Source organism: Oncorhynchus mykiss, chromosome 1, assembly GCF_057628025.1.
Source record: "Oncorhynchus mykiss isolate SJ-2025 chromosome 1, ASM5762802v1, whole genome shotgun sequence".
Classification (NCBI taxonomy): domain Eukaryota; kingdom Metazoa; phylum Chordata; class Actinopteri; order Salmoniformes; family Salmonidae; genus Oncorhynchus; species Oncorhynchus mykiss.
In genome coordinates this window covers 57,292,575-57,316,541 of record NC_143022.1, presented here as the reverse complement: position 1 = coordinate 57,316,541, position 23,967 = coordinate 57,292,575, and the positions used below count along the sequence as shown (strand labels likewise).

At 43.7% G+C, this 23,967-nt stretch overlaps 1 protein-coding gene across 4 annotated transcripts in view; it reads right to left on the bottom strand.

Annotated features, from left to right (window-relative positions):
* The window catches only part of LOC110532453 (reelin), a 297,868-nt gene that overhangs the window by 137,253 nt on the left and 136,648 nt on the right, over nucleotides 1-23,967 (bottom strand). For all 4 annotated transcript variants that reach the window (XM_090234988.1, XM_090234991.1, XM_090234993.1 and 1 more), the window contains exon 4: nucleotides 22,693-22,763. In XM_090234988.1, coding sequence (XP_090091114.1) covers nucleotides 22,693-22,763 — 71 coding nt within the window. The remainder of the gene's footprint in view (nucleotides 1-22,692; nucleotides 22,764-23,967) is intronic.

The following is a 23,967-nucleotide window of genomic DNA, read 5'->3' as shown; positions in this document are numbered from 1 at the left end:
GAGTGGGTGTGTATCATCTTTGTCTGTCTCTGGTTAGAGTTGCTTCCTGTAGCACCTGTCTATGGTCACAAATCTCTGGTGAGACAGGGGCAGGCCAAGGAGGGTCAGTCCCTACAGCATCCATCACCATAACAACCTCCCTGCCACGTTGTGAAGGATATTATTATGGGGTGATGGTGGAGGAGGTGGGAGGGAGTCACTAAAGCCTCTCCTGTCATCAACATGATGACAGGAGAGGGTGGTGAGAGGAAAATAAGGGAGGGAAAGGAGGGAGGAGAGAAGATAGCTAGAAGTGAGAAGAGAGAAAGATCTTAAGGTCCAGTGCAATGAGGGCGATGAGGGATGGCTGGGGGCAGTGTCAGTATGGGGGACGTTTGTTAAGCCACCCATCCCGCCTGTCGTCTCCCTGTCCCCCTGCCTGTCGTGGCTGTGATCATCCATCCCTCAGGGAGCTGTGTCCTGCCCTGCCTGATCCTGAATTATATGGTTCATTGATAATCCATCTGAGGCTCAGCCCTGCTCTCTCCCCTCTGCCAGGCTCCACCAGGTCCATAAACAACTGATTTATCCCCATGGAGGAAATTAAAGGGACTGGCAACACCAGGCAGGGAGCAGGGCTAGGAGCCTAGGCTGTCACCAGATAGCGAGGCTTGATGGACTGCCCACCTAGACACCCTCCACCGACACACCAGCTCCACCTCAGGCCCCCCTCCCTTCCTAAGTCCCTCACACATTGGCTTCCTCCTCAGCCACCCAGCACCCAGCCCATCCTCACTCTCCTGAGCCCTCTCTCTGGTTCTCCACACTTGGACTCAACAGCTCTCTTCATGTCCACTCACTAAAAGAGAGAGTAATAGTACTCCATTGGAAGCCCTGTCATCTGTCATAGGGTCTCATTAGACTTACCCTTAAAGCAGCATTCACAATAGAAACAAGAACAAAATGTTTTTCCCTGTTTCGGTAAAAAGCTGAGTGATGGAGAAATGTAACCACTCTCAAAATCATAGACAGATCTAAGGATGCAAGGACTGACCATCTATATTTAATAAACATTGGACTAAAACAAGCTGGGGTACGACAGTTGAACTACGGTTCTGATGGGGTACGACAGTTGAACTACGGTTCTGATGGTGTACGACAGTTGAACTACGGTTCTGATGGAGTGCGACAGTTGAACTATGGTTCTGGTGAGGTACGACAGTTGAACTACGGTTCTGATGGGGTACGACAGTTGAACTACGGTTCTGATGGGGTACGACAGTTGAACTACGGTTCTGATGGGGTACAACAGTTGAACTAAGCTCATGAGGCATTTATGATAGATTCCAAGATGGCATAGCAGTCGTCATCTTGTCCTGTCCTGTGTATACAGTGCCTTGCGAAAGTATTCGGCCCCCTTGAACTTTGCGACCTTTTGCCACATTTCAGGCTTCAAACATAAAGATATAAAACTGTATTTTTTGTGAAGAATCAACAACAAGTGGGACACAATCATGAAGTGGAACGACATTTATTGGATATTTCAAACTTTTTTAACAAATCAAAAACTGAAAAATTGGGCGTGCAAAATTATTCAGCCCCCTTTAGTTAATACTTTGTAGCGCCACCTTTTGCTGCGATTACAGCTGTAAGTCGCTTGGGGTATGTCTCTATCAGTTTTGCACATCGAGAGACTGACATTTTTTCCCATTCCTCCTTGCAAAACAGCCCGAGCTCAGTGAGGTTGGATGGAGAGCATTTGTGAACAGCAGTTTTCAGTTCTTTCCACAGATTCTCGATTGGATTCAGGTCTGGACTTTGACTTGGCCATTCTAATCTCTCTGGATATGTTTATTTTTGAACCATTCCATTGTAGATTTTGCTTTATGTTTTGGATCATTGTCTTGTTGGAAGACAAATCTCCATCCCAGTCTCAGGTCTTTTGCAGACTCCATCAGGTTTTCTTCCAGAAAGGTCCTGTATTTGGCTCCATCTATCTTCCCATCAATTTTAACCATCTTCCCTGTCCCTGCTGAAGAAAAGCAGGCCCAAACCATGATGCTGCCACCATCATGTTTGACAGTGGGGATGGTGTGTTCAGCTGTGTTGCTTTTACGCCAAACATTACATTTTGCATTGTTGCCAAAAAGTTCAATTTTGGTTTCATCTGACCAGAGCACCTTCTTCCACATGTTTGGTGTGTCTCCCAGGTGGCTTGTGGCAAACTTTAAACAACACTTTTTATGGATATCTTTAAGAAATGGCTTTCTTGCCACTCTTCCATAAAGGCCAGATTTGTGCAATATACGACTGATTGTTGTCCTATGGACAGAGTCTCCCACCTCAGCTGTAGATCTCTGCAGTTCATTCAGAGTGATCATGGGCCTCTTGGCTGCATCTCTGATCAGTCTTCTCCTTGTATGAGCTGAAAGTTTAGATGGAGGGCCAGGTCTTGGTAGATTTGCAGTGGTCTGATACTCCATCCATTTCAATATTATCGCTTGCACAGTGCTCCTTGGGATGTTTAAAGCTTGTGAAATCTTTTTGTATCCAAATCCAGCTTTAAACTTCTTCACAACAGTATCTCGGACCTGCCAGGTGTGTTCCTTGTTCTTCATGATGCTCTCTGTGCTTTTTACGGACCTCTGAGACTATCACAGTGCAGGTGCATTTATACGGAGACTTGATTACACACAGGTGGATTGTATTTATCATCATTAGTCATTTAGGTCAACATTGGATCATTCAGAGATCCTCACTGAACTTCTGGAGAGAGTTTGCTGCACTGAAAGTAAAGGGGCTGAATAATTTTGCACGCCCAATTTTTCAGTTTTTGATTTGTTAAAAAAGTTTGAAATATCCAATAAATGTCGTTCCACTTCATGATTGTGTCCCACTTGTTGTTGATTCTTCACAAAAAAATACAGTTTTATATCTTTATGTTTGAAGCCTGAAATGTGGCAAAAGGTCGCAAAGTTCAAGGGGGCCGAATACTTTCGCAAGGCACTGTATATACATATATTTACATATTTTCTTCAAATATATTTTTATATATTTTTTTCTTCTAAAAACTCAAATTCAAGACACTCTCATGCAACCCACCTCACCAATTAAAAAAAAAGTACTTTCACCTCAAATCTGAAATCCACAACAGAAGCAAGCCAGAAGCTAGCCAGAACGTTAGTATTCAGCTAACCACGGTTGACGGTCATCAGCTATCCTTTAGCTCGAAAAGCTATTGCCAGTTTTGTACAACGCAACTCAGACTTGAGCATACCGGACCTATTTTCTCTCCATAACCCCGGATTTCTACCACAATTACACCTGGATTTTGCAGCTAGCTAGCTGCTATCCGAGTGACTATTGGCTTACGTCGGTCCCGGAGCAAACATCAATTATTCCGGAGCTAGCCAGCTGAAGAGTTCCATCAGCCACTCCTGGGCTACAATCACCTATCTGGAACTATTTTACTGCCGATGCGAAGCCCCACCGGGCCTTCACAACTGGACTACCGACGTTATCTGCCGGAGGGAGTTATCCAACTGGCCCCTCCGTCACGACGTAACCTGAACGCCCATCTGCGGCCTGCTAATAGTTAGCGGCCTTATTGGCTGCTATCTGAATAGGTCTATCGGACAATTTTCTTGGGTCACTATATCTATTTTGCCAATTGGATTGGTCCCCTCTACCACACGGAACCCCACTAATCTACCGACGGAAAAGCATGAGGTGGCTGAAAACAGACCTCCATCCTTTGCCAGCTTGCTACCCATGGCCCGGCTAGCTGTCTGAATCGCCGTGACCCCAACCAACCTCACTACTCACTGGACCCTTATGATCACTTGGCTAAACATGCCTTTCCTTAATGTCAATATGCCTTGCCCATTGCTGTTCTGGTTAGTGTTATTTGGCTAATTTCACTGTAGAACCTCTAGCCCTGCTCATAATACCTTATCCAACCTTTCAGTTCCACCACCCACACATGCGATGACATTACCTGGTTTCAATTATATTTCTAGAGACAATATCTCTCTCATCATCACTCAATGCGTAGGTTTACCTCCACTGTATTTGCATCCTACCATACCTTTGTCTGTTTATTATACCTTGAAGCTATTTTATCGCCCCCAGAAACCTGCTCCCTTTACTCTCTATTCTGGATGTCCTAGACGACCAATTCTCACAGCTTTTAGCCGTACCCTTATCCTACTCCTCCTCTGTTCCTCTTGTGATGTAGAGGTGAATCCAGGCCCTACAGTGCCTAGCTCCACTCCTATTCCCCAGGTGCTCTCTTTTGATGACTTCTTTAACCGTAATAGACATAAATAATGGACATTATCGAACAAATCAAGCATTTATTGTGGAACTAGGATTCCTGGGAGTGCATTCTGAAGTGATTTCTGGTTTCTGTTGACTACAACATGGTGGAAGATTTGATTTATTTTCTAAGCGCCGTCTCAGATTATTGCATGGTTTGCTTTTTCCGTAAAGTTATTTTGAAATCTGACATAGCGGTTGCATTAAGGAGAGGTATATCAATAATTCCATGAGTATAACTTGTATAATCATCTACATTTATGATGAGTATTTCTGTTGAATCTATGTGGCAATGCAATATCACTGGATGTTTATGGTACTAGTGAATGTCACTCGCCAATGTAAACTCAGATTTTTTAATATCAATATCAAACAAAACATACATGTATTGTGTAACATGAAGTCATATGAGTGTCATCTGAGGAAGATCATGAAAGGTTAGTAATTAATTTGATCTCTATTTGTGCTTTTTGTGACTCCTCTCTTCGGCTGGAAAAATTGCTGAATTTTCTGTGGCTTGGTGATGACCTAACATAATCGTTTGTGGTGCTTTCGCTGTAAAGCATATTTGAAATCGGACACTGTGGTGGGATTAACAACAAGATTACCTTTAAAATGGTATAAGATACATGTATGTTTGAGGAATTTTAATTATGAGATTTCTCTTGTTTTGAATTTGAGCAGGCCTTTCTAATCGACCTGGGCCGGGTATCCTGGAAGTATATTGACCTCATCCCGTCAGTAGAGGATGCCTGGTTATTTAACAAAAATGCCTTCCTCACCATCTTAAATAAGCATGCCCCATTCAAGAAATGTAGAACCATGAACAGATATTGCCCTTGGTTCTCTCCAGACCTGACTGCACTTAACCAACACAAACACAGACCCTTTTCAGGGAAGTTAGAAACCACAGGCAGTTAGAAAAGCCAAGGCTAGCTTTTTCAAGCAGAAATTTGCTTCCTGCAACACAAACTCAAAAAAGTTCTGGGACACTGTAAAGTCCATTGAGAATAAGAACACCTCCTCCCAGCTGCCCACTGCACTGAGGATAGGAAACTCTGTCACCACCGATAAATCCACTACAATTTAGAATTTTAATGAGCATTTTTCTACTGCTGGCCATGCTTTCCACCTGGCTACCCCGGCCAACAGCACTGCAACCCCACAGCAACTCGCCCCAGGCCTTCCCCATTTCTCCATCTCCCAAATCCAGTCAGCTGATGTTCTGAAAGAGCTGCAAAATCTCGACCCTATAAATAAGCCGGGCTAGACCATTTCTTTCTAAAATTATCTGCCGAAATTGTTGCAACCTCTATTACTAGCCTGTTCAACCTCTTGTTTGTGTCGTTTGAGATTCCCAAAGATTGGAAAGCAGCTGCGGTCATCCACCTCTTCAAAGGGGGGGGAACACTCTTGACCCAAACTGCAACAGACCTATATCTATCCTACCGTGCCTTTGAAGGTCTTTGAAAGCCAAGTGAACAAACAGTTACCGACCATTTCGAATCCCACCGCACCTTCTCCGCTATGCAATCTGGTTTCAGAGCTGGTCATGGGTGCACCTCAGCCACACTCAAGGTCCTAAATGATATCTTAAGCACCGTCGATAAGAAACAATACTGTGCAGCCGTAATTCTTGACCTGGCCAAGGCGTTCGACTCTGTCAATCACCACATCCTCATCGTCAGACTCGATAGCCTTGGTTTCTCAAATGATTGCCTTTCCCAAATGATTGGCGGGCCTGTTGTCCTGGCCTCTGGCAGTCTCTATGGGGGTGCCACAGGGTTACATTTTTGGGCTGACTCTCTTCTCTGTATACATCAATGATGTCGCTCTTGCTGTTGGTGAGTCTCTGATCCACCTCTACGCAGACAACACCATTCTGTATACTTCTGGCCCTTCTTTGGACACTGTGTTAACAACCCTCCAGACGAGCTTCAATGCCATACAAATCTCCTTCCGTGGCCTCCAACTGCTCTTAAATACAAGTAAAACTGAATGCATGCTCTTCAACCGATCACTGCCTGCATCTGCCCACCCGTCCAGCATCACTACTCTGGACAGTTTTGACTTAGAATATGTGGACAACTACAAATACCTAGGTGTCTGGTTAGACTGTAAACTTTCCTTCCAGACTCACATCAAACATCTCCAATCCAAAGTTAAATCTAGAATTTGCTTCCTATTTCGCAACAAAGCATCCTTCACTCATGCTGCCAAACATACCCTCGTAAAACTGACCATCCTACCGATCCTCGACTTTGGCAATGTCATTTACACAATAGCCTCCAATACCCTACTCAATAAATTGGATGGAGTCTATCACAGTGCCATCCGTTTTGTCACCAAAAGCCCCATATTCTACCCACCACTGCGACCTGTACGCTCTCGTTGGCTGGCCCTCGCTTCATACTCGTCGCCAAACCCACTGGCTCCAGGTCATCTACAAGACCCTGCTAAGTAAAGTCCACCCTTATCTCAGCTCGCTGGTCACCATAGCATCACCCACCTGTAGTACACGCTCCAGCAGGTATATCTCTCTGGTCACCCCTAAAGCCAATTCCCCCTTTGGCCGCCTCTCCTTCCAGTTCTCTGGAACAAACTGCAAAAATCTCTGAAACTGAAAACACTTATCTCCCTCACTAGCTTTAAGCATCAGCTGTCAGAGTAGCTCACAGATTTCTGCAACTGTACAAAGCCCTTCTATAATTTAGCCCAAACAACTACCTCTTCCCCTACTGTATTTATTTATTTATTTTGCTCCTTTGCAGGCCATTATTTCTATTTCTACTTTGCACATTCTTCCACTGCAAATCTACCTTTCCAGTGTTTTACTTGCTATATTGTATTTACTTCGCCACCATAGCCTTTTTTTAGCCTTTACCTCCCATATCTCACCTCATTTGCTCACATTGTATATAGACTTATTTTTCTACTGCATTATTGACTGTATGTTTGTTTTCCTCCATGTGTAACTCTGTGTTGTTGTATGTGTCGAACTGCTTTGCTTTATCACAATTGGTCACAATTGTAAATGAGAACTTGTTCTCATCTTGCCTACCTAGTTAAATAAAGGTGAAATAAATACATAAATACATTTTCTATTAGCTATATTCCTCAAGAATCAATGGGCACACATCATTAATGTATAAATTCAAAATGGATATAGGAACTGCTAATTGCTCCTTGATTGACACACCCATGTGTAATATAAAAATCCGTCAGTTCTTTCACAGTCCACCACATGTTGGCCTTCAACATCTGGGGTGGAAAGTGGCAGAGCTGCATCATTTGTCAGAACAGGAGACAGTCCCGGAAATCGGTCTCCTCACAAAAATGTCTGTAGCTTCTGAACGGTTTGACATTTAAACTAATATCACCACTCTTATCACAGGTGAAAAGTCCACCAGTCTGCATGCAGTTGTCAGCTATCAGGGCTTTATTCAGGAATGTTTCTTGAGCTAGTTTGATGTGTCAAGTGAGCGAGATGCACAGTCTGTGTTTGACTTTATGAATTTTGAGATGTCCGAGTTTAACTTCATAGAGAAACTCATTGTCCAACCCTACGAAGGCGCAGCTGTAATGGAATGTATCTGCTATTTGCATTTACAGCTAAGTCCCCTCCAGTTCCCTGATTAAGAGGTGATGACTACACCACTCCACTACCATTTAATTTTTCGCCTCCAAGCACTGTGAGTACCCCTATTAATTTTCTCTCATTACTGTATGCAGAGTCAATCACATACACAATCACATTATTACACATCAATGATTTTACTCATTGTTTGGACTAACTACTTCTTAGCTCTTTAGTCTAACTGTGTTGTCTTATTGTTTTTTGTCTTCCCAGTAAAATCCTGTCCTGCACTGGTCAAGCCTCTTAACACCTCAACTCATACCTCATACCCTCATTCAATCACTGCTGTGATCCCTTTCCAACATGGTGTAAGTATCCCTCTCATTCCCCTTCCCCATAATATTGTACTATACATGTCTTTATTAAATGCTTTAGGTTAAAATAATTAGGGGTTGCCAATTTTTTTAAACAGACTTTGCCGTCTCTGTGCTTTCCACGCCTATACTGTGGGTCTCCCATCCACCTCAATTTTTCAAGTCACCAGCCTCCGCTGGTGGCACTAAAGCCTCCGCATGGTGGCACTAAAGGGATCCAGAGTGAAAAAGGCTAAACAACAGTTATTCACTTAGTCTGGGAATGAATGAGGCATCCAGTAGAGGCACATAATGTAGGAGATTTAGGAATATGAGTTGTCAGTAATGAGACCTCCTGTCTCTCCGGTGAAGGAGGGACGAGATGGAGAGATGGAAGGATGGAGGGAGGATGTTGATGAGAAAGTTGAAGGTCATACATTGTTGGTAATGACTTCGGTAAAGAGATCAAACAACTACAAAAATAAGGGAATGGGAAAAAGGAGGGAGGGGGAGGCAGATGAGAGGAGGATGAGTGTGGGCAGCTGACCTCGTTACAGGCTAATTCCTGGACAGCCTCTCTCTCTCTTCTCTCCTGCCAAACCCAAGACCTGCAACTTTAGCACTATACTCTCAATCTCCTCCCCTATCTTCCTCTCATCTCCTCTCTTCTTATACCCTTCCATATTTCCTCTCTGGTCTCCTCTGTGTTCTCCCTTCCTCCCTCCCCCCGCTCCCTCCCTTTCCCCATCTCTCACTCATCTCTGCCTCCTCCTTACTGTATTAAACCTTTGGCTGCAGTGAAAGCTGCTCTTTCTGACTCTCTCCTAATCTGTCCATTTGTTCTTCAACCTTCAGCTCTGATTTACACTCTTACTCACTCCTTTTTCCTCCTTCTCTCTCCCTCCCCCGCTCTCTCTCCTGCCCAGCTCCTTTCTCTCACTCTCACTCTCCCCCATCCCACTCTCCTCTGTGGATCACAACTCTGCTTTAGATAGCTTTAATTTCTTCTGCTCCTCAAAGCTGAGTCTTAGCACATGAACTTCTGAAGTGGCTTGAGCCCTTCTGGTATCTTTAAGCGCCTGCTTGAATACTAATACTCTATTTCAGGAAGGAAACTTTGCTCAGTACAGTTTGCACTCTCCATGCCACTCTCAGGGCTCGATATGGGACAGTTGTATATAGTACTTATAGGGTGGATTCTTTAGGTTCTTTAGACCTCAGGCTCACCTCTGTCACTCGAAGGGAAACTTACTAAGATGACTAGGCATGTAAACCAAATTTTCTAACTATTGCTTAGAAAGGACACCTGATAAATGCTCTTTAGCTAAAATGTTGTCAAATAAATCTGCAACAAGGAGAGATGTTTGTGGAACTTTCTTTTCCATGTTGTAAAGACATGACCATCGACCCAATCCTTCACTCCGTACACTAAACATCTTGTTCTAACTCTGACCTACTCTAAGGTCAATGGGAATACTGTAACTTTCTTTGTTGTCATTTCAAAGTGCTATGGACATTCACAATGTGACTATTCATGTGTGTTTTTTGAAGTTGCAGGTCTTGGGTTTGGCAGGAGGGCTGTGAACTGAGAGTGATAGATTAGCCCGTCTCAATCCATTATGCCAGTGGAACAATTCCAATTGTTGCCTGACCACATCGCTATGTACCGAGCATACACTCTCTCCACAAACCATTAAACTACTTCTCTCTCCCTCTATCTATCCATCTCTCTTTCTATTTTCCCCTCTCTCTCACTATCCCATCAGCTCTCTACCCTCTCCACCGCTCTCTATTTTCCCTCTATCCTCTCCTCCCTTCTTTCCCCTGGCCCATTCCCGTCTCATTTGTAATTCAGATTTCACCCTGACAGTGTTTGACCACCACAGATAGAGAGCGAGAGAAAACATAGGCTGTCCAGGAATTAGCCTGTAACGAGGTCAGCTGCTCACACTCATCCTCCTCTCAAATGCTTTTCCCTCCCTCCTTTTTCCTCCTTTTTGTAGTGCTTGATTTCTTCACCGCAACCGTCATCACCCACAATTTATGACCTTCAACTTTCTCATTAACACCCTCTCCCCATCCTTCCATCTCGTCCCTCCTTCACCGGAGAGACAGGAGCTCTCATTACTGACACCGGCAATTTACTGCCAAACTGTCCACCGCTTTCTTCATCTCCCTCCTTTACTCTCCACCTCTCTCTGTCACTCCTGTTTTGTTTCTTCTTCTCTTCATCTGAACCTGTTAGTCTATCTATCTAAATTCTCTTAGCTCCATCTCACAATCTCTCTCGCTTCCTCTTTTTCCCTTTCTCTCTCCCTCCCTCTTTTTCTCTCTCTCTCTCTCTTTCTCTTCTTCTTTACATAATATCTAAATCTGTGTTCTCCAGCCCGCCCTCTAGCTCCTGGGTCCTCTTTCTGTCTGTGAGTGTAATGGTTGAGGTTGGCAGTAGGTTGCATGGCTCCTGTGTCTGTCTGTGTGCATAGGCACCTGAGTAATGGAGCAAACGGAGCAGCCACATTCAAATTAGAACAAATGAACTGCCTCGTTCAGGGGCAGAACGACAGATTTTTACCTTGTCAGCTCTGGGATTTGACCTAGCAACCTTTCGGTTACAGGCCCAGCGCTCTAAACACTAGGCTACCTGCCACCCCACAAAACATGTCAATTTTATATAAACTAAAAAAATAAACATCCTCTCACTGTCAACTGCGTTTACCTTAAAACTTAAAATTAGTAAATATTTGAATGAACATAACAAGTTTCAACAAATGAGACATAAACTGAGTTCCACAGACATGTGACTAACATGTGACTAACAAAAATGGAATAATGTGTCCCTGAACAAAGGGGGGTCAAAATCAAAAGTAACAGTCAGTATCTGGTGTGGCCACCAGCTGAATTAAGTTCTGTTGTGCATTGACTGCACCAAATTTGTCAGTTATTGCTGTGAGAGCTTAGCCCACTCTTCCACCAAGGCACCTGTAAGTTCCCTGAAATTTCTGTGAGGAAAGGCCTTAGCCCTCACCCACCGATCCAACAGGTCCCAGACATGCTCAATGGGATTGAGATCCGGGCTCTACGCTGGCCATGGCGGAACACTGACATGCCTGTCTTGCAGGAAATCATGCACAGAACGAGCAGTATGTCTGGTGGCATTATCATGCTGGAGGGTCATGTAAGGATGAACCTGCATGAAGGGTACCACATGAGGGAAGAGGATGTCTTCCCTGTAACACACAGCGTTGAGATTGCCTGCAACGACAACAAGCTCAGTCAGATGATGCTGTGACACACCGCCCCACACCAGGACGACCCTCCACCTCCAAATCAATCCCGCTCCTGAGTATAGGCCTCAGTGTAATCACTCATTCCTTCGACAATAAACGTGAATCCGACCAGACAAATGACAGCTTCGACTCGTCAGTGAAGAGCACTTTTTGGTCCAGCAACGATGGGTTTGTGCCCATAGGCGACGTTGTTACCGGTGATTTCTGGTGAGGACCTGCCTTACAACAGGCCTACAAGCCCTCAGTCCAGCCTCTCTCAGCCTATTGCGGACAGTCTGAGCACTGATGGATTGTGCGTTCCTAGTGTAACTTGGGTAGCTGTTGTTGCCATTCTGTACCTGTCCCGAAGGTGTGATGTTCGGATGTACCGATCCTGTGCAGGTGTTGTTTGACATGGTCTGCCACTGCGAGGACGATCATCCTACTAAAGGTTAAACCTTAGCAGAAAACTGCATGTCCGATAGCTCGTGGGCTGTCAGAGATGGTCGCCTCGCTTCGAGTCCTAAGGAAACTATGCAGTATTTTTTATAATATATTATTTCATACATTGTTACCCCAGGAAATCTTAAGTCTTATTACATACTGCCGGGAAGAACTATTGGATATAAGAGCGACATCAACTTACCAACATTACAACCAGGAATGCGACTTTCCCGAAGCGGATCCTCTGTTTGGACCACCACCCAGGCCAATGGATCTAATCGCAGAAGTCGACCCAAAACAGCGGCGCCACAGAAGGGGCAGACGGAGTGGCCATCTGGTCATGCTCTGTAGACGTGCACATTGCCCACCACTCCCGAGTATACCACTCGCCAGTGTCCAGTCTCTTGGCAGCAAGGTAGACGAAATTTGAGCAAGGGTTTCCTTCCAGAGAGACATCAGAGATTGTAACATCCTCTGTTTCACGGAATCATGGCTCTCTCAGGATATGTTGTCAGAATAGATTCAGCCACCGTGCTTCTCCATGCATCGCGCCGACAGAGATAAACACCTCTCTGTGAAGAGGAAGGGCGGGGGTGTATGCTATATGATTAATGACTCATGGTGTAGTCATAACAACATACAGAAACTCAAGTCCATCTGCTCACCCGACCTAGAATTCCTTCCCATCAAATGCATTACATCACAAGGGAATTCTTGTCAGTTATCATCACAGCTGTGTACATTCCCCCTCAAGCAGACACCATGACGGCCCTCAAGGAACTTCACTGGACTCTACGTAAACTGGAAACCATATATCCTGAGGCTGCATTTATTGTAGCTGGGGATTTTAACTAAGCAAATTTGAGAACAAGGCTACCGAAATTCTATCAGCATATTGATTCTAGTACTCGCTGGGGTAATACACTCGATCACTGCTACTCTAACTTCTGCAATACATTTAAAGCCCTCACCCACCTTCCCTTTGGCAAATCCGACCCCGACGCCATCTGGCTCCTACCGTCTTATAGGCAGAAACTCAAACAGGATGTACCAGAGACTAGAACCATTCAACGCTGGTGTGACCAATTGGACTCAAGATTCAAGATCTTAAGATTGTTTTGTTTTGATCACACAGAGAACAACATCGATCTATACTCTGTCTCTGTGAGTGAGTTAATAAGGAAGTGCATTAGAGATGTTGTACCCACTCTGACTACCCTAACCAGAAACCGTGGATGGATGGTGGTATTCGCACAAAACTGAAAGCGCAAACCACCACATTTACCCATGGAAAGAGTTCTGGAAATATGGCGGAACATAAAACAGGCAACCAAACAAGCAAAATCCCAGTACAGGGACAAAGTGGAGTCGCAATTCAATGGTTCAGACACAAGATGTATGTGGCAGGGTCTACAGGAAATCACAGACTTCAAAAAGAAAACCAGCCACGTCACAGACACCGACGTCACGCTTCCAGACAAACTAAACACCTTCTTTGCCCGCTTTGAGGATAATACAGTCCCACCGTCAAGGCCCGCTAACAAGGACTGTGCCTCTCCTTCTCTGTGGCCAATGCGAGTAAAACATTTAAACGTGTTAATACTTGCAAAGCTAATGGCCCAGACGGCATCCCTAGCCGCGCCCTTGGAGCATGCGCAGACCAGTTGGCTTGTGTGTTTACAGACATATTCAATCGCTCCCTATCCCTGTCTGCTGTCCTCAAATGCTTCAAGATGGCCACCATTGTTCCTGTACCGAAGAAGGTAAAGATAACGGAACTAAATTACTACCAGTACTCACTTCTGTCAACATGAAGTGCTTTGAGAGACTAGTGAAGGATCATATCACCTCCACCTTTACCGGCCACCCTAGACCCACCCCCTAGACCCACCTCAATCACCCTAGACCCACTTCAAAGAGGAACCTCAAGAGGAATACCTATGTAAGAATGCTGTTCATTGACTACAGCTCAGCATTAAACACCACAGTACCCTCCAAGCTCGCCATCAAGCTGGAGGCACTGGGTCTTAAACCCGCCCTGTAAAATTGCTTTCTGGACTTTCTGAAAGGCCGCCCCCAGGTAAGGTAGGAAACAACATCCCCACAAGGGTGCGTGCTCACCTCCTGGATTCCCTGTTCACCCACGACTGCGTGGCCTTGCACGCCTCCAACTCAATCATCAAGTTTGCAGACGACACAACAGTAGTGGCCTTGATTACCAACAATGACGAGACAGCCTACAGGGAATAGGTGAGGGCACTCAGAGTGTGGTGTCAGGAAAACAACCTCTCACTTAACGTCAACAAAAGGAGATGATCGTGGACTTCAGGAAACAGCAGAGAGCACCCCCCCATCCACATTGAAGGGACAGCAGTGGAGATAGTGGAACGTTTTAAGTTCCTCGGCGTACACATCAGACAAACTGAAATGGTCCACTCACACAGACAGTGTGGGGAAGAAGGCGCAGCAGCGCCTCTTCAACCTAGGAAGCTGAAGAAATTTGGCTTGTCACCCAAAACCCTGACAAAATTTTACAGATGCACAATCGAAAGCATCCTGTCGGGCAGTATCACGGCCTGGTATGGCAACCAGGTTTACTGTTTACTTGAGCAATCTAAGATGGAAGGGAGTTCCATACAATCATGGCTCTATATAATACTGGTTGCTTTCTTGAATTTGTTCTGGATTTGGGGGCTGTGAAAAGACCCCTGGTGGCATGTCTGTGGTGGGGTACGTGTGTGTCAGAGTGGTGTGTAAGTTGATGATGCAAACAATTTGGAATTTTCAACACTAACGTTTTTAATAAAAAATAAGAAGTAATGTAGTCAGTCTCTCCTTTACCTTCAGCCAAGAGAGACTGGCATGCATAGCATTGATATTAGCCCTCGGATTACAGTGAAGAGCAAGACATGCCGCTCTCTTCTGGGCCAGCTGCAGTTTTTCGGGGTCCTTCTTTGCAGCACCTGACCATTTGACTGGGTAATAATCAAGATAAGATAAACTAGAGTTTTCAGGACTTGCTTTGTGGAGAGAGATGTCAAAAAAGCAGAGCATCTCTTTATTACGGACAGATCTCTCACCATCTTTACAACAATTTAATTAATGTTTTGACCATGTCAGTTAACAATCTAAGGTAACACCAAGTAATTTATTCTCAACTTGCTCAACATCCATGTTATTCATTATCAGATTCAGCTGAGGTCTAGAACCAATGGTATTATTTGTACCAAATACGATGGGCTTAGTTTTAGAGGTGTTCAGGACTAGTAAATAAGGTGCCACACATTCTAAAATTGAATGCAACTCTTTGTTTCACTAGCTGTAGTTGTTGAGGGATATAGGGTTGAACCATAAGCATACATAGACACACAGGCTTTGTTGAATGCCATTAGTAAAAATAGAAACGAGTAGAGGGCCAAGGGGTCTGCCCTGCAGTAGACGACACTATACATGTTTAACATTAGCGAAGATTCTATTAAATCAAATCACATTTTATTGGTCACATACATATGGTTAGCAGATGTTAAGGCGAGTGTAGAGAAATGCTTGTGCTTCTAGTTCTGACCGTGCAGTAATATCTAACAAGTAATCTAACAATTTCACAAAAACTATCTTATACACCCACAAGTGTAAAGGAATGAATAAGAATATGTACACAATAAATATATGGATGAGCGATGGTCGAACGGCATAGGCAAGATGCAGTAGATTGTATAGAGTACAGTATATACAGTACATATGAGATGGGTAATGTAGGGTATGTAAACCTTATATAAAGTGGCATTGTTTAAAGTGACTAGTGATACATTTATAACATTCCATTTTTAATTATTAAAGTGGCTAAAGATTTGAGTCAGTATGTTGGCAGCAGCCACTCAATGTTAGTGATGGCTGTTTAACAGTCTGTTGGCCTTGAGATAGAAGCTGTTTTTCAGCCTCTTGTTCCCAACTTTGATGCAACTGTACTGACCTCACCTTCTGGATGATAGCACAGCCACAGGCAGTGGCTCGGGTGGTTGTTCTCCTTGATGATCTTTTTGGCCTTCCTGTGACATTGGGCGGTATAGGTGTCCTGGAGGGCAGGTAGTTTGCCCCCGGTGATGCTTTGTACAGACCTCACTACCCTCTGGAGAGCCTTACGGTCGTAGGCGGAGCAGTTGCCATACCAGGCGGTGATTCAGCCGGACAGGACACTCTCGATTGTGCGTCTGTAAAAGTTTGTGAGTGTTTTTGGTAACAAGCCAAATTTCTTCATTTCAGTTTGTCCGTGATGTGTACGCCGAGGAACTTAACTTTCTACCTTCTCCACTACTGTTCCATTGATGTGGAAAGGGGGATGCTCCCTCTGCTGTTTACTGAAGTCCACAATCATCTCCTTTGTTTTGTTGACATTGAGTGTTAGGTTATTTTCCTGACACCACACTCCGAGGGCCCTCACCTCTTCCCTGTAGGCCGTCTTGTCATTGTTGGCAATCAAGCCACCACTGTAGTGTCGTCTGCAAACTTGATGATTGAGTTGGAGGCGTGCATGGCCACGCAGTCATGGGTGAACAAGGAGTACAGGAGAGGGCTGAGAACGCACCCTTGTGGGGTCCCAGTGTTGAGGGTCAGCGGGGTGGAGATGTTGTTTCCTACCCTCACCACCTGGGGGGCGGCCCATCAGAAAGTCCAGGACCCAGTTGCACAGGGCGGGGTTGAGACTCAGGGTCTCGAGCTTAATGACGAGTTTGGAGGGTACCATGGTGTTAAATGCTGAGCTGTAGTCGATGAACAGCATTCAAACATAGGTATCCCTCTTGTCCAGGTGGGTTAGGGCAGTGTGCAGTGTGATTGTGATTGTGTCGTCTGTGGACCTGTTTGGGCGGTAAGCAAATTGGAGTAGGTCTAGGGTGTCAGGTAGGGTGGAGGTGATATGATCCTTGACTAGTCTCTCAAAGCACTTCGTAATGAAGCAAGTGAGTGCTACTTGTTTATCTCCGTTATCTTAGCTTTCTTGGGAACAGGAAAAATGGTGGCCCTCTTGAAGCATGTGGGAACAGCAGACTTGGATAGGGAGTGATTGAATATGTCCATAAACACACCAGCCAGCTGGTCTGCACATGCTCTGAGGACGCGGCTAGGGATGCCGTTTGGGCTGGCAGTCTTGCGAGGGTGAACACGTTTAAATGTTTTACTCATGTTGGCTGAGGTGAAGGAGAGCCCACAGGTTTTGGTAGTGGGCCATGTCCTCAAAGCATGCAAAGAAATTGTTTAGTTTGTCTGGGAGCAAGATGTCGGTGTCCATGACGGGGGTGGTTTTCTTTTTGTAATCTGTAATTGACTTTAGACCCTGCCATATACATCTTGTGTCTGAGCCGTTGAATTGTGACTCTGCTCTCTATACTGATGCTTAGCTTGTTTGATTGCCTTGCGGAGGGAATAGCTACACGGTTTGTGTTCGGTCATGTTTTGGGTCGCCTTGCCATGATTAAAAGCAATGGTTCGCACTTTCAGTTTTGCTCGAATGCTGCCATCAATCCACAGTTTCTGGTTGGGGAAGGTTTTAATAGTCACCTTGGGTACAACATCACTGATTAACTCGCTCACCGAATCAGCGTATACATCAATGTTGTTGTCTGAGAAAATCCGGAACAAATCCCAGTCCACGGGATCGAAGCAATCTTTAAGCATGGAATCAGATTGGTCAGACCAGTGTTAAGCAGACCTGAGCACAGGCGTTTCCTGTTTTAGTTTCTGTCTATAGGCTGGGAGCGTCAAAATTAAGTCGTGGTCAGATTTGCCGGAAGGAGGGCGAGGGGAGGCTTTGTGTGCGTCGCGGAAGTTAGAGTAGCTCTGATCCAGAGTTTTCTAGCCCGGGTCATGCTTTTGATATGCTGATAAAATTTAGGGAGCCTTGCTTTCAGATTAGCCTTGTTAAAATCCCCAGCTACAATAAATGCAGCCTCAGGATATGTGGTTTCCAGTTTACATAGGAGGGGGGGGGGGGGGGGATATACACGGCTGTGATTATAATTGAAGAGAATTCTCTTGGTAGATAATGCGGTCGGCATTTGATTGTAAGGAAATCTAGGTCAGGTGAACAAAATTACTTGAGTTTCTGTATGTTGTTATGATCACACCACGACTCGTTAATCAGGCACACACCCCCTTCCTCCTTTTTACCAGAGAGATGTTTGTTTCTCTCGGCTCGATGCGTGAAGAAACCGGGTGGCTGTACCCAATCTGATGACGTATCCCGAGTGAGCCCTGTTTCCGTGAAACAGAGACTATTACAATCTCTGATGTCTCTCTGGAAGGCAACCCTTGCTCGAATTTCGTCTACCTTGTTGTCAAGAGATTGGACATTGGCGAATAGTATACTCGGGAGCGGTGAGCGTTGTGCCAGTTTACGGAGCCTGACCAGAAGATCGCTCCGTCTGCCCCTTCTGCGGCGCCGTTGTTTTGGGTCGCCAACTGGGATCTGATCCATTGTCCTGGGTGGTGGTCCAAACAGAAGATCCGCTTCGGGAAAGTCGTATTCATGGTCGTAATGTTGTTATGTTGACATTTCTCTTATATCCAATAGTTCTTCCCAGCTGTATGTAATAAGACTTAAGATTTCCTGGGATTACCGTATAAGAAATAATACATAAAAAACAAAATACTGCATAGTTTGTTAATAACGCAAAGCGAGGCAACCATCTCTGTTGGCGCCATCCCCCGTCTGTGTTTAATTAGATAGATTGCTCTGAAATCATGAAATGGCACAGGTTGAAAAGCCATAACATATACGTTTTTTTTCAACAACAGGTTATGGTAAAACATATCAAATTCTGGTACAAGTTGCCACAATCTTCTTATTATCAATGTCTTTCAACCAATCATCTGTCATTTGTGTCAGTGCAGTACATGTTGAGTGCCCTTCTCTATAAGTCTACTGTTAATTTGTTTACATAGAAATAGCATTGTATGTGGTGAAACACAATGTTTTCAAAAAGTTTGGTAAAAGTCAGCAGCAAGCTGATTGGTCGGCTGATTGATTGGTTACCATTCTTGGGTAACGGAATAACTTTGGCTTCCCTCCAGGTCTGAGGACACATTTTTTTCTGCAGACTCAGATAGAAAATATGACACAAAGGAGTGGCAATATAGTCCCTTACCATACTTGTCAATACCAGGTGATTTCTTTTTGTTGAAGGATAATAATATATATTTTTAAACGTCATCCACACTAACTTTAGAGAATTAAAAATAACAATGCTTTTCTTTCATTATTAGTTATTTGATGCATGAAAATTATGGCTCACAGTTGTTGCTGACATTTCATTCCTAAGTTTCCCTACTTTGCCAATGAAATAGTTATTAAAGTAAATGAGAACATCAGAGTTTACAATGTAGCCAAGCTGTGTTTCTATGCACCTTTGAGCCAAATGAAAAATTACAGGATATTTGTATCTTGATAAAACAGCTCTGCTTGTAAGTAAAATCGACCAAATAAGCCATTTCTACCATATTTTCGGTCAATGAATACGTTTGTTGAGACTACACTTTTGCTGTTACTATTTTCTATATTGTTGAATAATAGTGAAGACATTAAAAATATGAAATAACACATATGTAATCATGAAGTAACCAAAAAAAGTGTTAAACAAATCAAAATATATTGTAGATTCTTCAATGTAAGCACTTTGCACAATCTTGGCATTCTCTCAACCAGCTTCACCTGGAATGTTTTTTCAACAGTCTTGAAGGAGTTCCAACATATGTTGAACACTTGTTGTCTGCTTTTCCTTCATGCTGTGGCCCATCTCATCCCAAATCATCTCAATTGGATTGAGGTCGGGTGATTGTGGAGGCCAGATCATCTGATGCAGCACTCCATCACTCTCCTTCTTGCTCAAAACAGCCTGGAGGTGTGTTGGGTCATTGTCTTGTTGAAAAACAAATGATTGTCCAACTAAGCGCAAACCAGACGGGATGGCGTATCGCTGCAGAATGCTGCATTAGCCATGCTGGTTAAGTGTGCCTTGAATTCTAAATAAATCACTGACAGTGTCACCAGCAAAGCATCCCCACGCCATCACACCTCCTCCTCCATGCTTCACGGTGGGAACCACACATTCAGAGATCATCTGTTCACCTACTCTGCGTCTCACAAAGACATGGCAGTTGGAACCAAAAATCTCAAATTTGGACTCTGAACAAAGGACAGATTTCCACCGGTCTGATGTCCATTGCTTGTGTTTCTTGGCCCAAGCAAGTCTCTTCTTCTTATTGGTGTCCTTTAGTAGTGGCTTCTTGCAGCCATTCGACCATGAAGGCCTGATTTGCGCAGTGTCCTCTGAACAGTTGATGTTGAGATGTGTCTGTTACTTGAACTCTGTGAAGCATATATTTGGGCTGCAATCTGAGGTGCAGTTAGATCTAATTAATTTATCTTTTGCAGCAGAGGTAACTCTGGGTCTTCCTTTCTTCTGGTGGTCCTCATGAGAGCCAGTTTCATCATAGCGCTTGATGGTTTTTGCATCTCCAATTGAAGAAACTTTCAGTTCTTGACATTTTCCACACTGACTTACCTTCATGTCTTAAAATGATGATGGACTGTCATTTCTCTTTGATATTTTGAGCTGTTCTTGCCATAATATGGACTTGGTTTTTAACCTAATAAGGCTTTCTTCTGTATACCACCCCTACCTTGTCACAACACTGATTGGCTCAAACTTATTAAGAAGGAAAGAAATTCCACAAATTAACTTTTAGAAAGGCACATCTGTTAATTTAAATTCCTTCCAGGTGACTACATCATGAAGCTGTTTGAGAGAATGCCAAGTGTGCAAAGCTATCTTCAAGTCAAAGGCAGACTACTTTGAAGAATCTCAAGTATAAAATATTTCTCGATTTGCTTAACACTCCATATATGTTCTTTCATAGTTTTGTTGACTTCACTTTTATTATACAATGTTAAAAACAGTACAAATAAAGAAAACCCTGGAATGAGTAGGTGTGTACAAACTTTTGACTGGTACTATTTATATCTGCCAAAATAACCTATTTTGTTAATTATAATACTATATTATTTTTCTGTGAACATAATCAATGACCAAATTTAAATGCAAATTCCAGATTGCATTTTCAAGTTGACAGTTTTGTTCAATGCCCTACCAGAAAAAAACTTCCATATTGCGAAAGAAAATGAATATAAGATAAATCAAGGCTCACTTTTGTACGTTATTGTGATCACATTCTTTGTGGCAAAAACAAGATGAAAACAATGTGCAATTAAACAATGCTTTTTCTCAACCTACAAGTACAAAATTCAAATCCTTATTGCGTAAACCAATATTATTCCTCCATTTTCGATTTAATTTCCTCATTGTCATGAGTTATCCTGCCCACGTTCCTAACAGTTTGCCTGTGAATTCGTCACTGTAGTTGGGATTGTCAGGGGAGGTGCATTATATTTTTGAGAGTCACAGAGTTGGTTCTGGATATGTCAATCGATCATTATGGGTGGTATTTTCAAGAAAAGGGGCGGGAGTCACAGGGTTGGTAGCGTTTCAGACCTGTGGATGGGAGTATATTAGTAATCTAGTCATTAAAACTATTTTTCAATCTAATTAATTGTAGCAAAATATGAGAAAATGTGTTGCAGCAGAGATAACTCTGAGTTGAGTTCATAAAAATGGATTCTTCATTAAAATTGCAGGATATTTTTATTTATTTTTTAATGCTAATATTTTCTGGGGATGGTCCACCAGATCCCTCCACCCTCCCAAGCTTTTGCACCCCCACCGTCAGACAAAGTCAGGCACCCTTGTCTGTGTGTGTAATGCTTGAGGTTGGTAGCAGGTTGCATGGCTTCTGTGTCTGTCGGTGTCTCTGTGTGTGTGTGTGTCTGTGTCTGTGTCTGTGTCTGTGTGTGTGTGTGTGTGTGTGTGTGTGTGTGTGTGTGTGTGTGTGCGTGCGTGCGTGCGTGTGTGTGTGTAATGCTGGAGGTTGGTAGGAAAAGACCTAAACAGGTGTTTTGCCAAACAGAGACGACTAGGCATTGTGACAGTATAGTTGATGTTGAGAGGGTCCTAGGGCAAGGAGAGGGAGATCTCTCTCGCTCTCTATTTATCTCTGTCTCTCTCTCCATCTCGTTCTTTCTCTCACACTATCTCGTACACTCTTTACTACAGACAGTGTATCCATGTCACCTACTGTACAGTACAACCTTCAACTCTTTTCCGTCTCTCTTACTCATTCACTCTTTCAGGCACAGGCTTCATATCTTCATAGTGGCATGGGTCCAGACAGCTGAGTAGTATGCTGTGAACTGTCTCAATGGCACCACTAGTACTTCCCATGGCACTACTGGCCTAAAACGAATAGCCTAGTGCTATTAAGGGCCAAACTTGAGAGTGAAAACAGAGTTAGCCTACTTCAAGAAAACCCCACTTAATTTTCCTCTGATTGCAAACCTCTCTCGGGTAGTGTTTCAGAAGTGATCTGTTGGAGGGGTGCTTGAATAAGGAAGTCTGTTTCCTCCTAAACAAGTAATTACCACTACTCAGCGTGCATGATGGGAAAGCACTGTCAATGTACATGTATTACTGTCACAGAGAAACTGGCTGTGGAGTACTAGCTATAAACAGTACAGCTCAGAGAAATATGAGTTAACTATAAACTGAAATGAAGCTGGCAATATAGCACACCCAAAAGTCTCTATCTGTAGTGCTGAAACATCATCGTTCATCTTTCTGTAGTTTGTGTTTGTGTGTTCTCTGCTGCTCACCTCCCTGCTCACACAGCTGCTGGGCAAGAGCGTCCTTGAAGATGATCTGTCCTCGATGTGTAGCAGTGGCCCTGAGAGAGAGGGATGGTGATAGAGAGAGGGACAAGGATAGAGAGGGGGACAGTGATAGAGGGAGAGAGACAGAGGGAGATGCAGAAAGAGCATTAAGTCAAAGTGTGCAGAGGGTAAAGATGAGACTATCAATATAAAGATTAACTTTGAACAGATGCCTTAATTCACCAGTAGATTTTTTTTTAAATGGTGTATGTCTGTCTGTATGTGTTGAAGTGCCGCCTTTAGCCTTTTGGGGCCCCTCAGCAAGATTTGAATGGGGGCACTCCCCTACCTCACAGGCAAAACATTTTAGTGTCCCCCAGTGCTTTGTGAACTGGGAAGTGCCGGAACAAAAGGTGGGTGACCATTTCATGAAATTCTGCATTATTTTAGATAACTGGAGACTTTAACATCATCTTTTTTTATAACTCACAAATTATCAAAATGACAGGCTACTTTGACACAAACAAACAGAGAATCTGAAATCAAGAAAAATAATATTCTCTTGAATCCATCAATAGCCTGGACCTAGGTGTGTGGAGACACTGTACAATATGAGGAGGAAATTATAGTCCTAAAAGAGATTTCCAGTGATTGGCTGATGCGCTGGTGCTAAAAGCTTATGTCTCTCTTGTTTTACTTTGTAAAACAATGTGGTTCGCTCAATAGGCTTATTTGGCAGCCTACATACTGATTAGTCTTTTCTTTTCAACCTGATACATTTGCTTTCCAACCTGTGTTTTCCCGTAAACGTATTTCAAATATTGCGAGGCCTGTTTTGGCTGCATGCTGTTCAATGACAGATTTGCTGCATGTTCCAGACTGTAGGCATGCATTGTGACTGGGCTACACACAATCCACAGCTAGGCATATATTATTTTTATAAGCCATCGATCCTCTGTGGCTAAATGATATGCCTACTCCTGGTGTAGTATTTTGAATTATTAAATGTATTTCTGAACAGACAGCAGTAGTTCCATAACAATTGATCAGGGGTGCTGCGACACTTCCAGCACCCTTCCCACCAAAGTACAATGCTGGAAAGATGAGAGTTGCAGGCTCATGTCTATCAGAGCAGAGAGAGGGAGAGAGGTCATAGAAAGACACCTCTCTCACCACAGCAATGGCCATGCGTTGGTCTATATAGGCTACAATTTTGCACAAACCATAAACCCAGGCCTGGCCAACACAAATCAATTCTTAAAATATCAGGCATGTTTT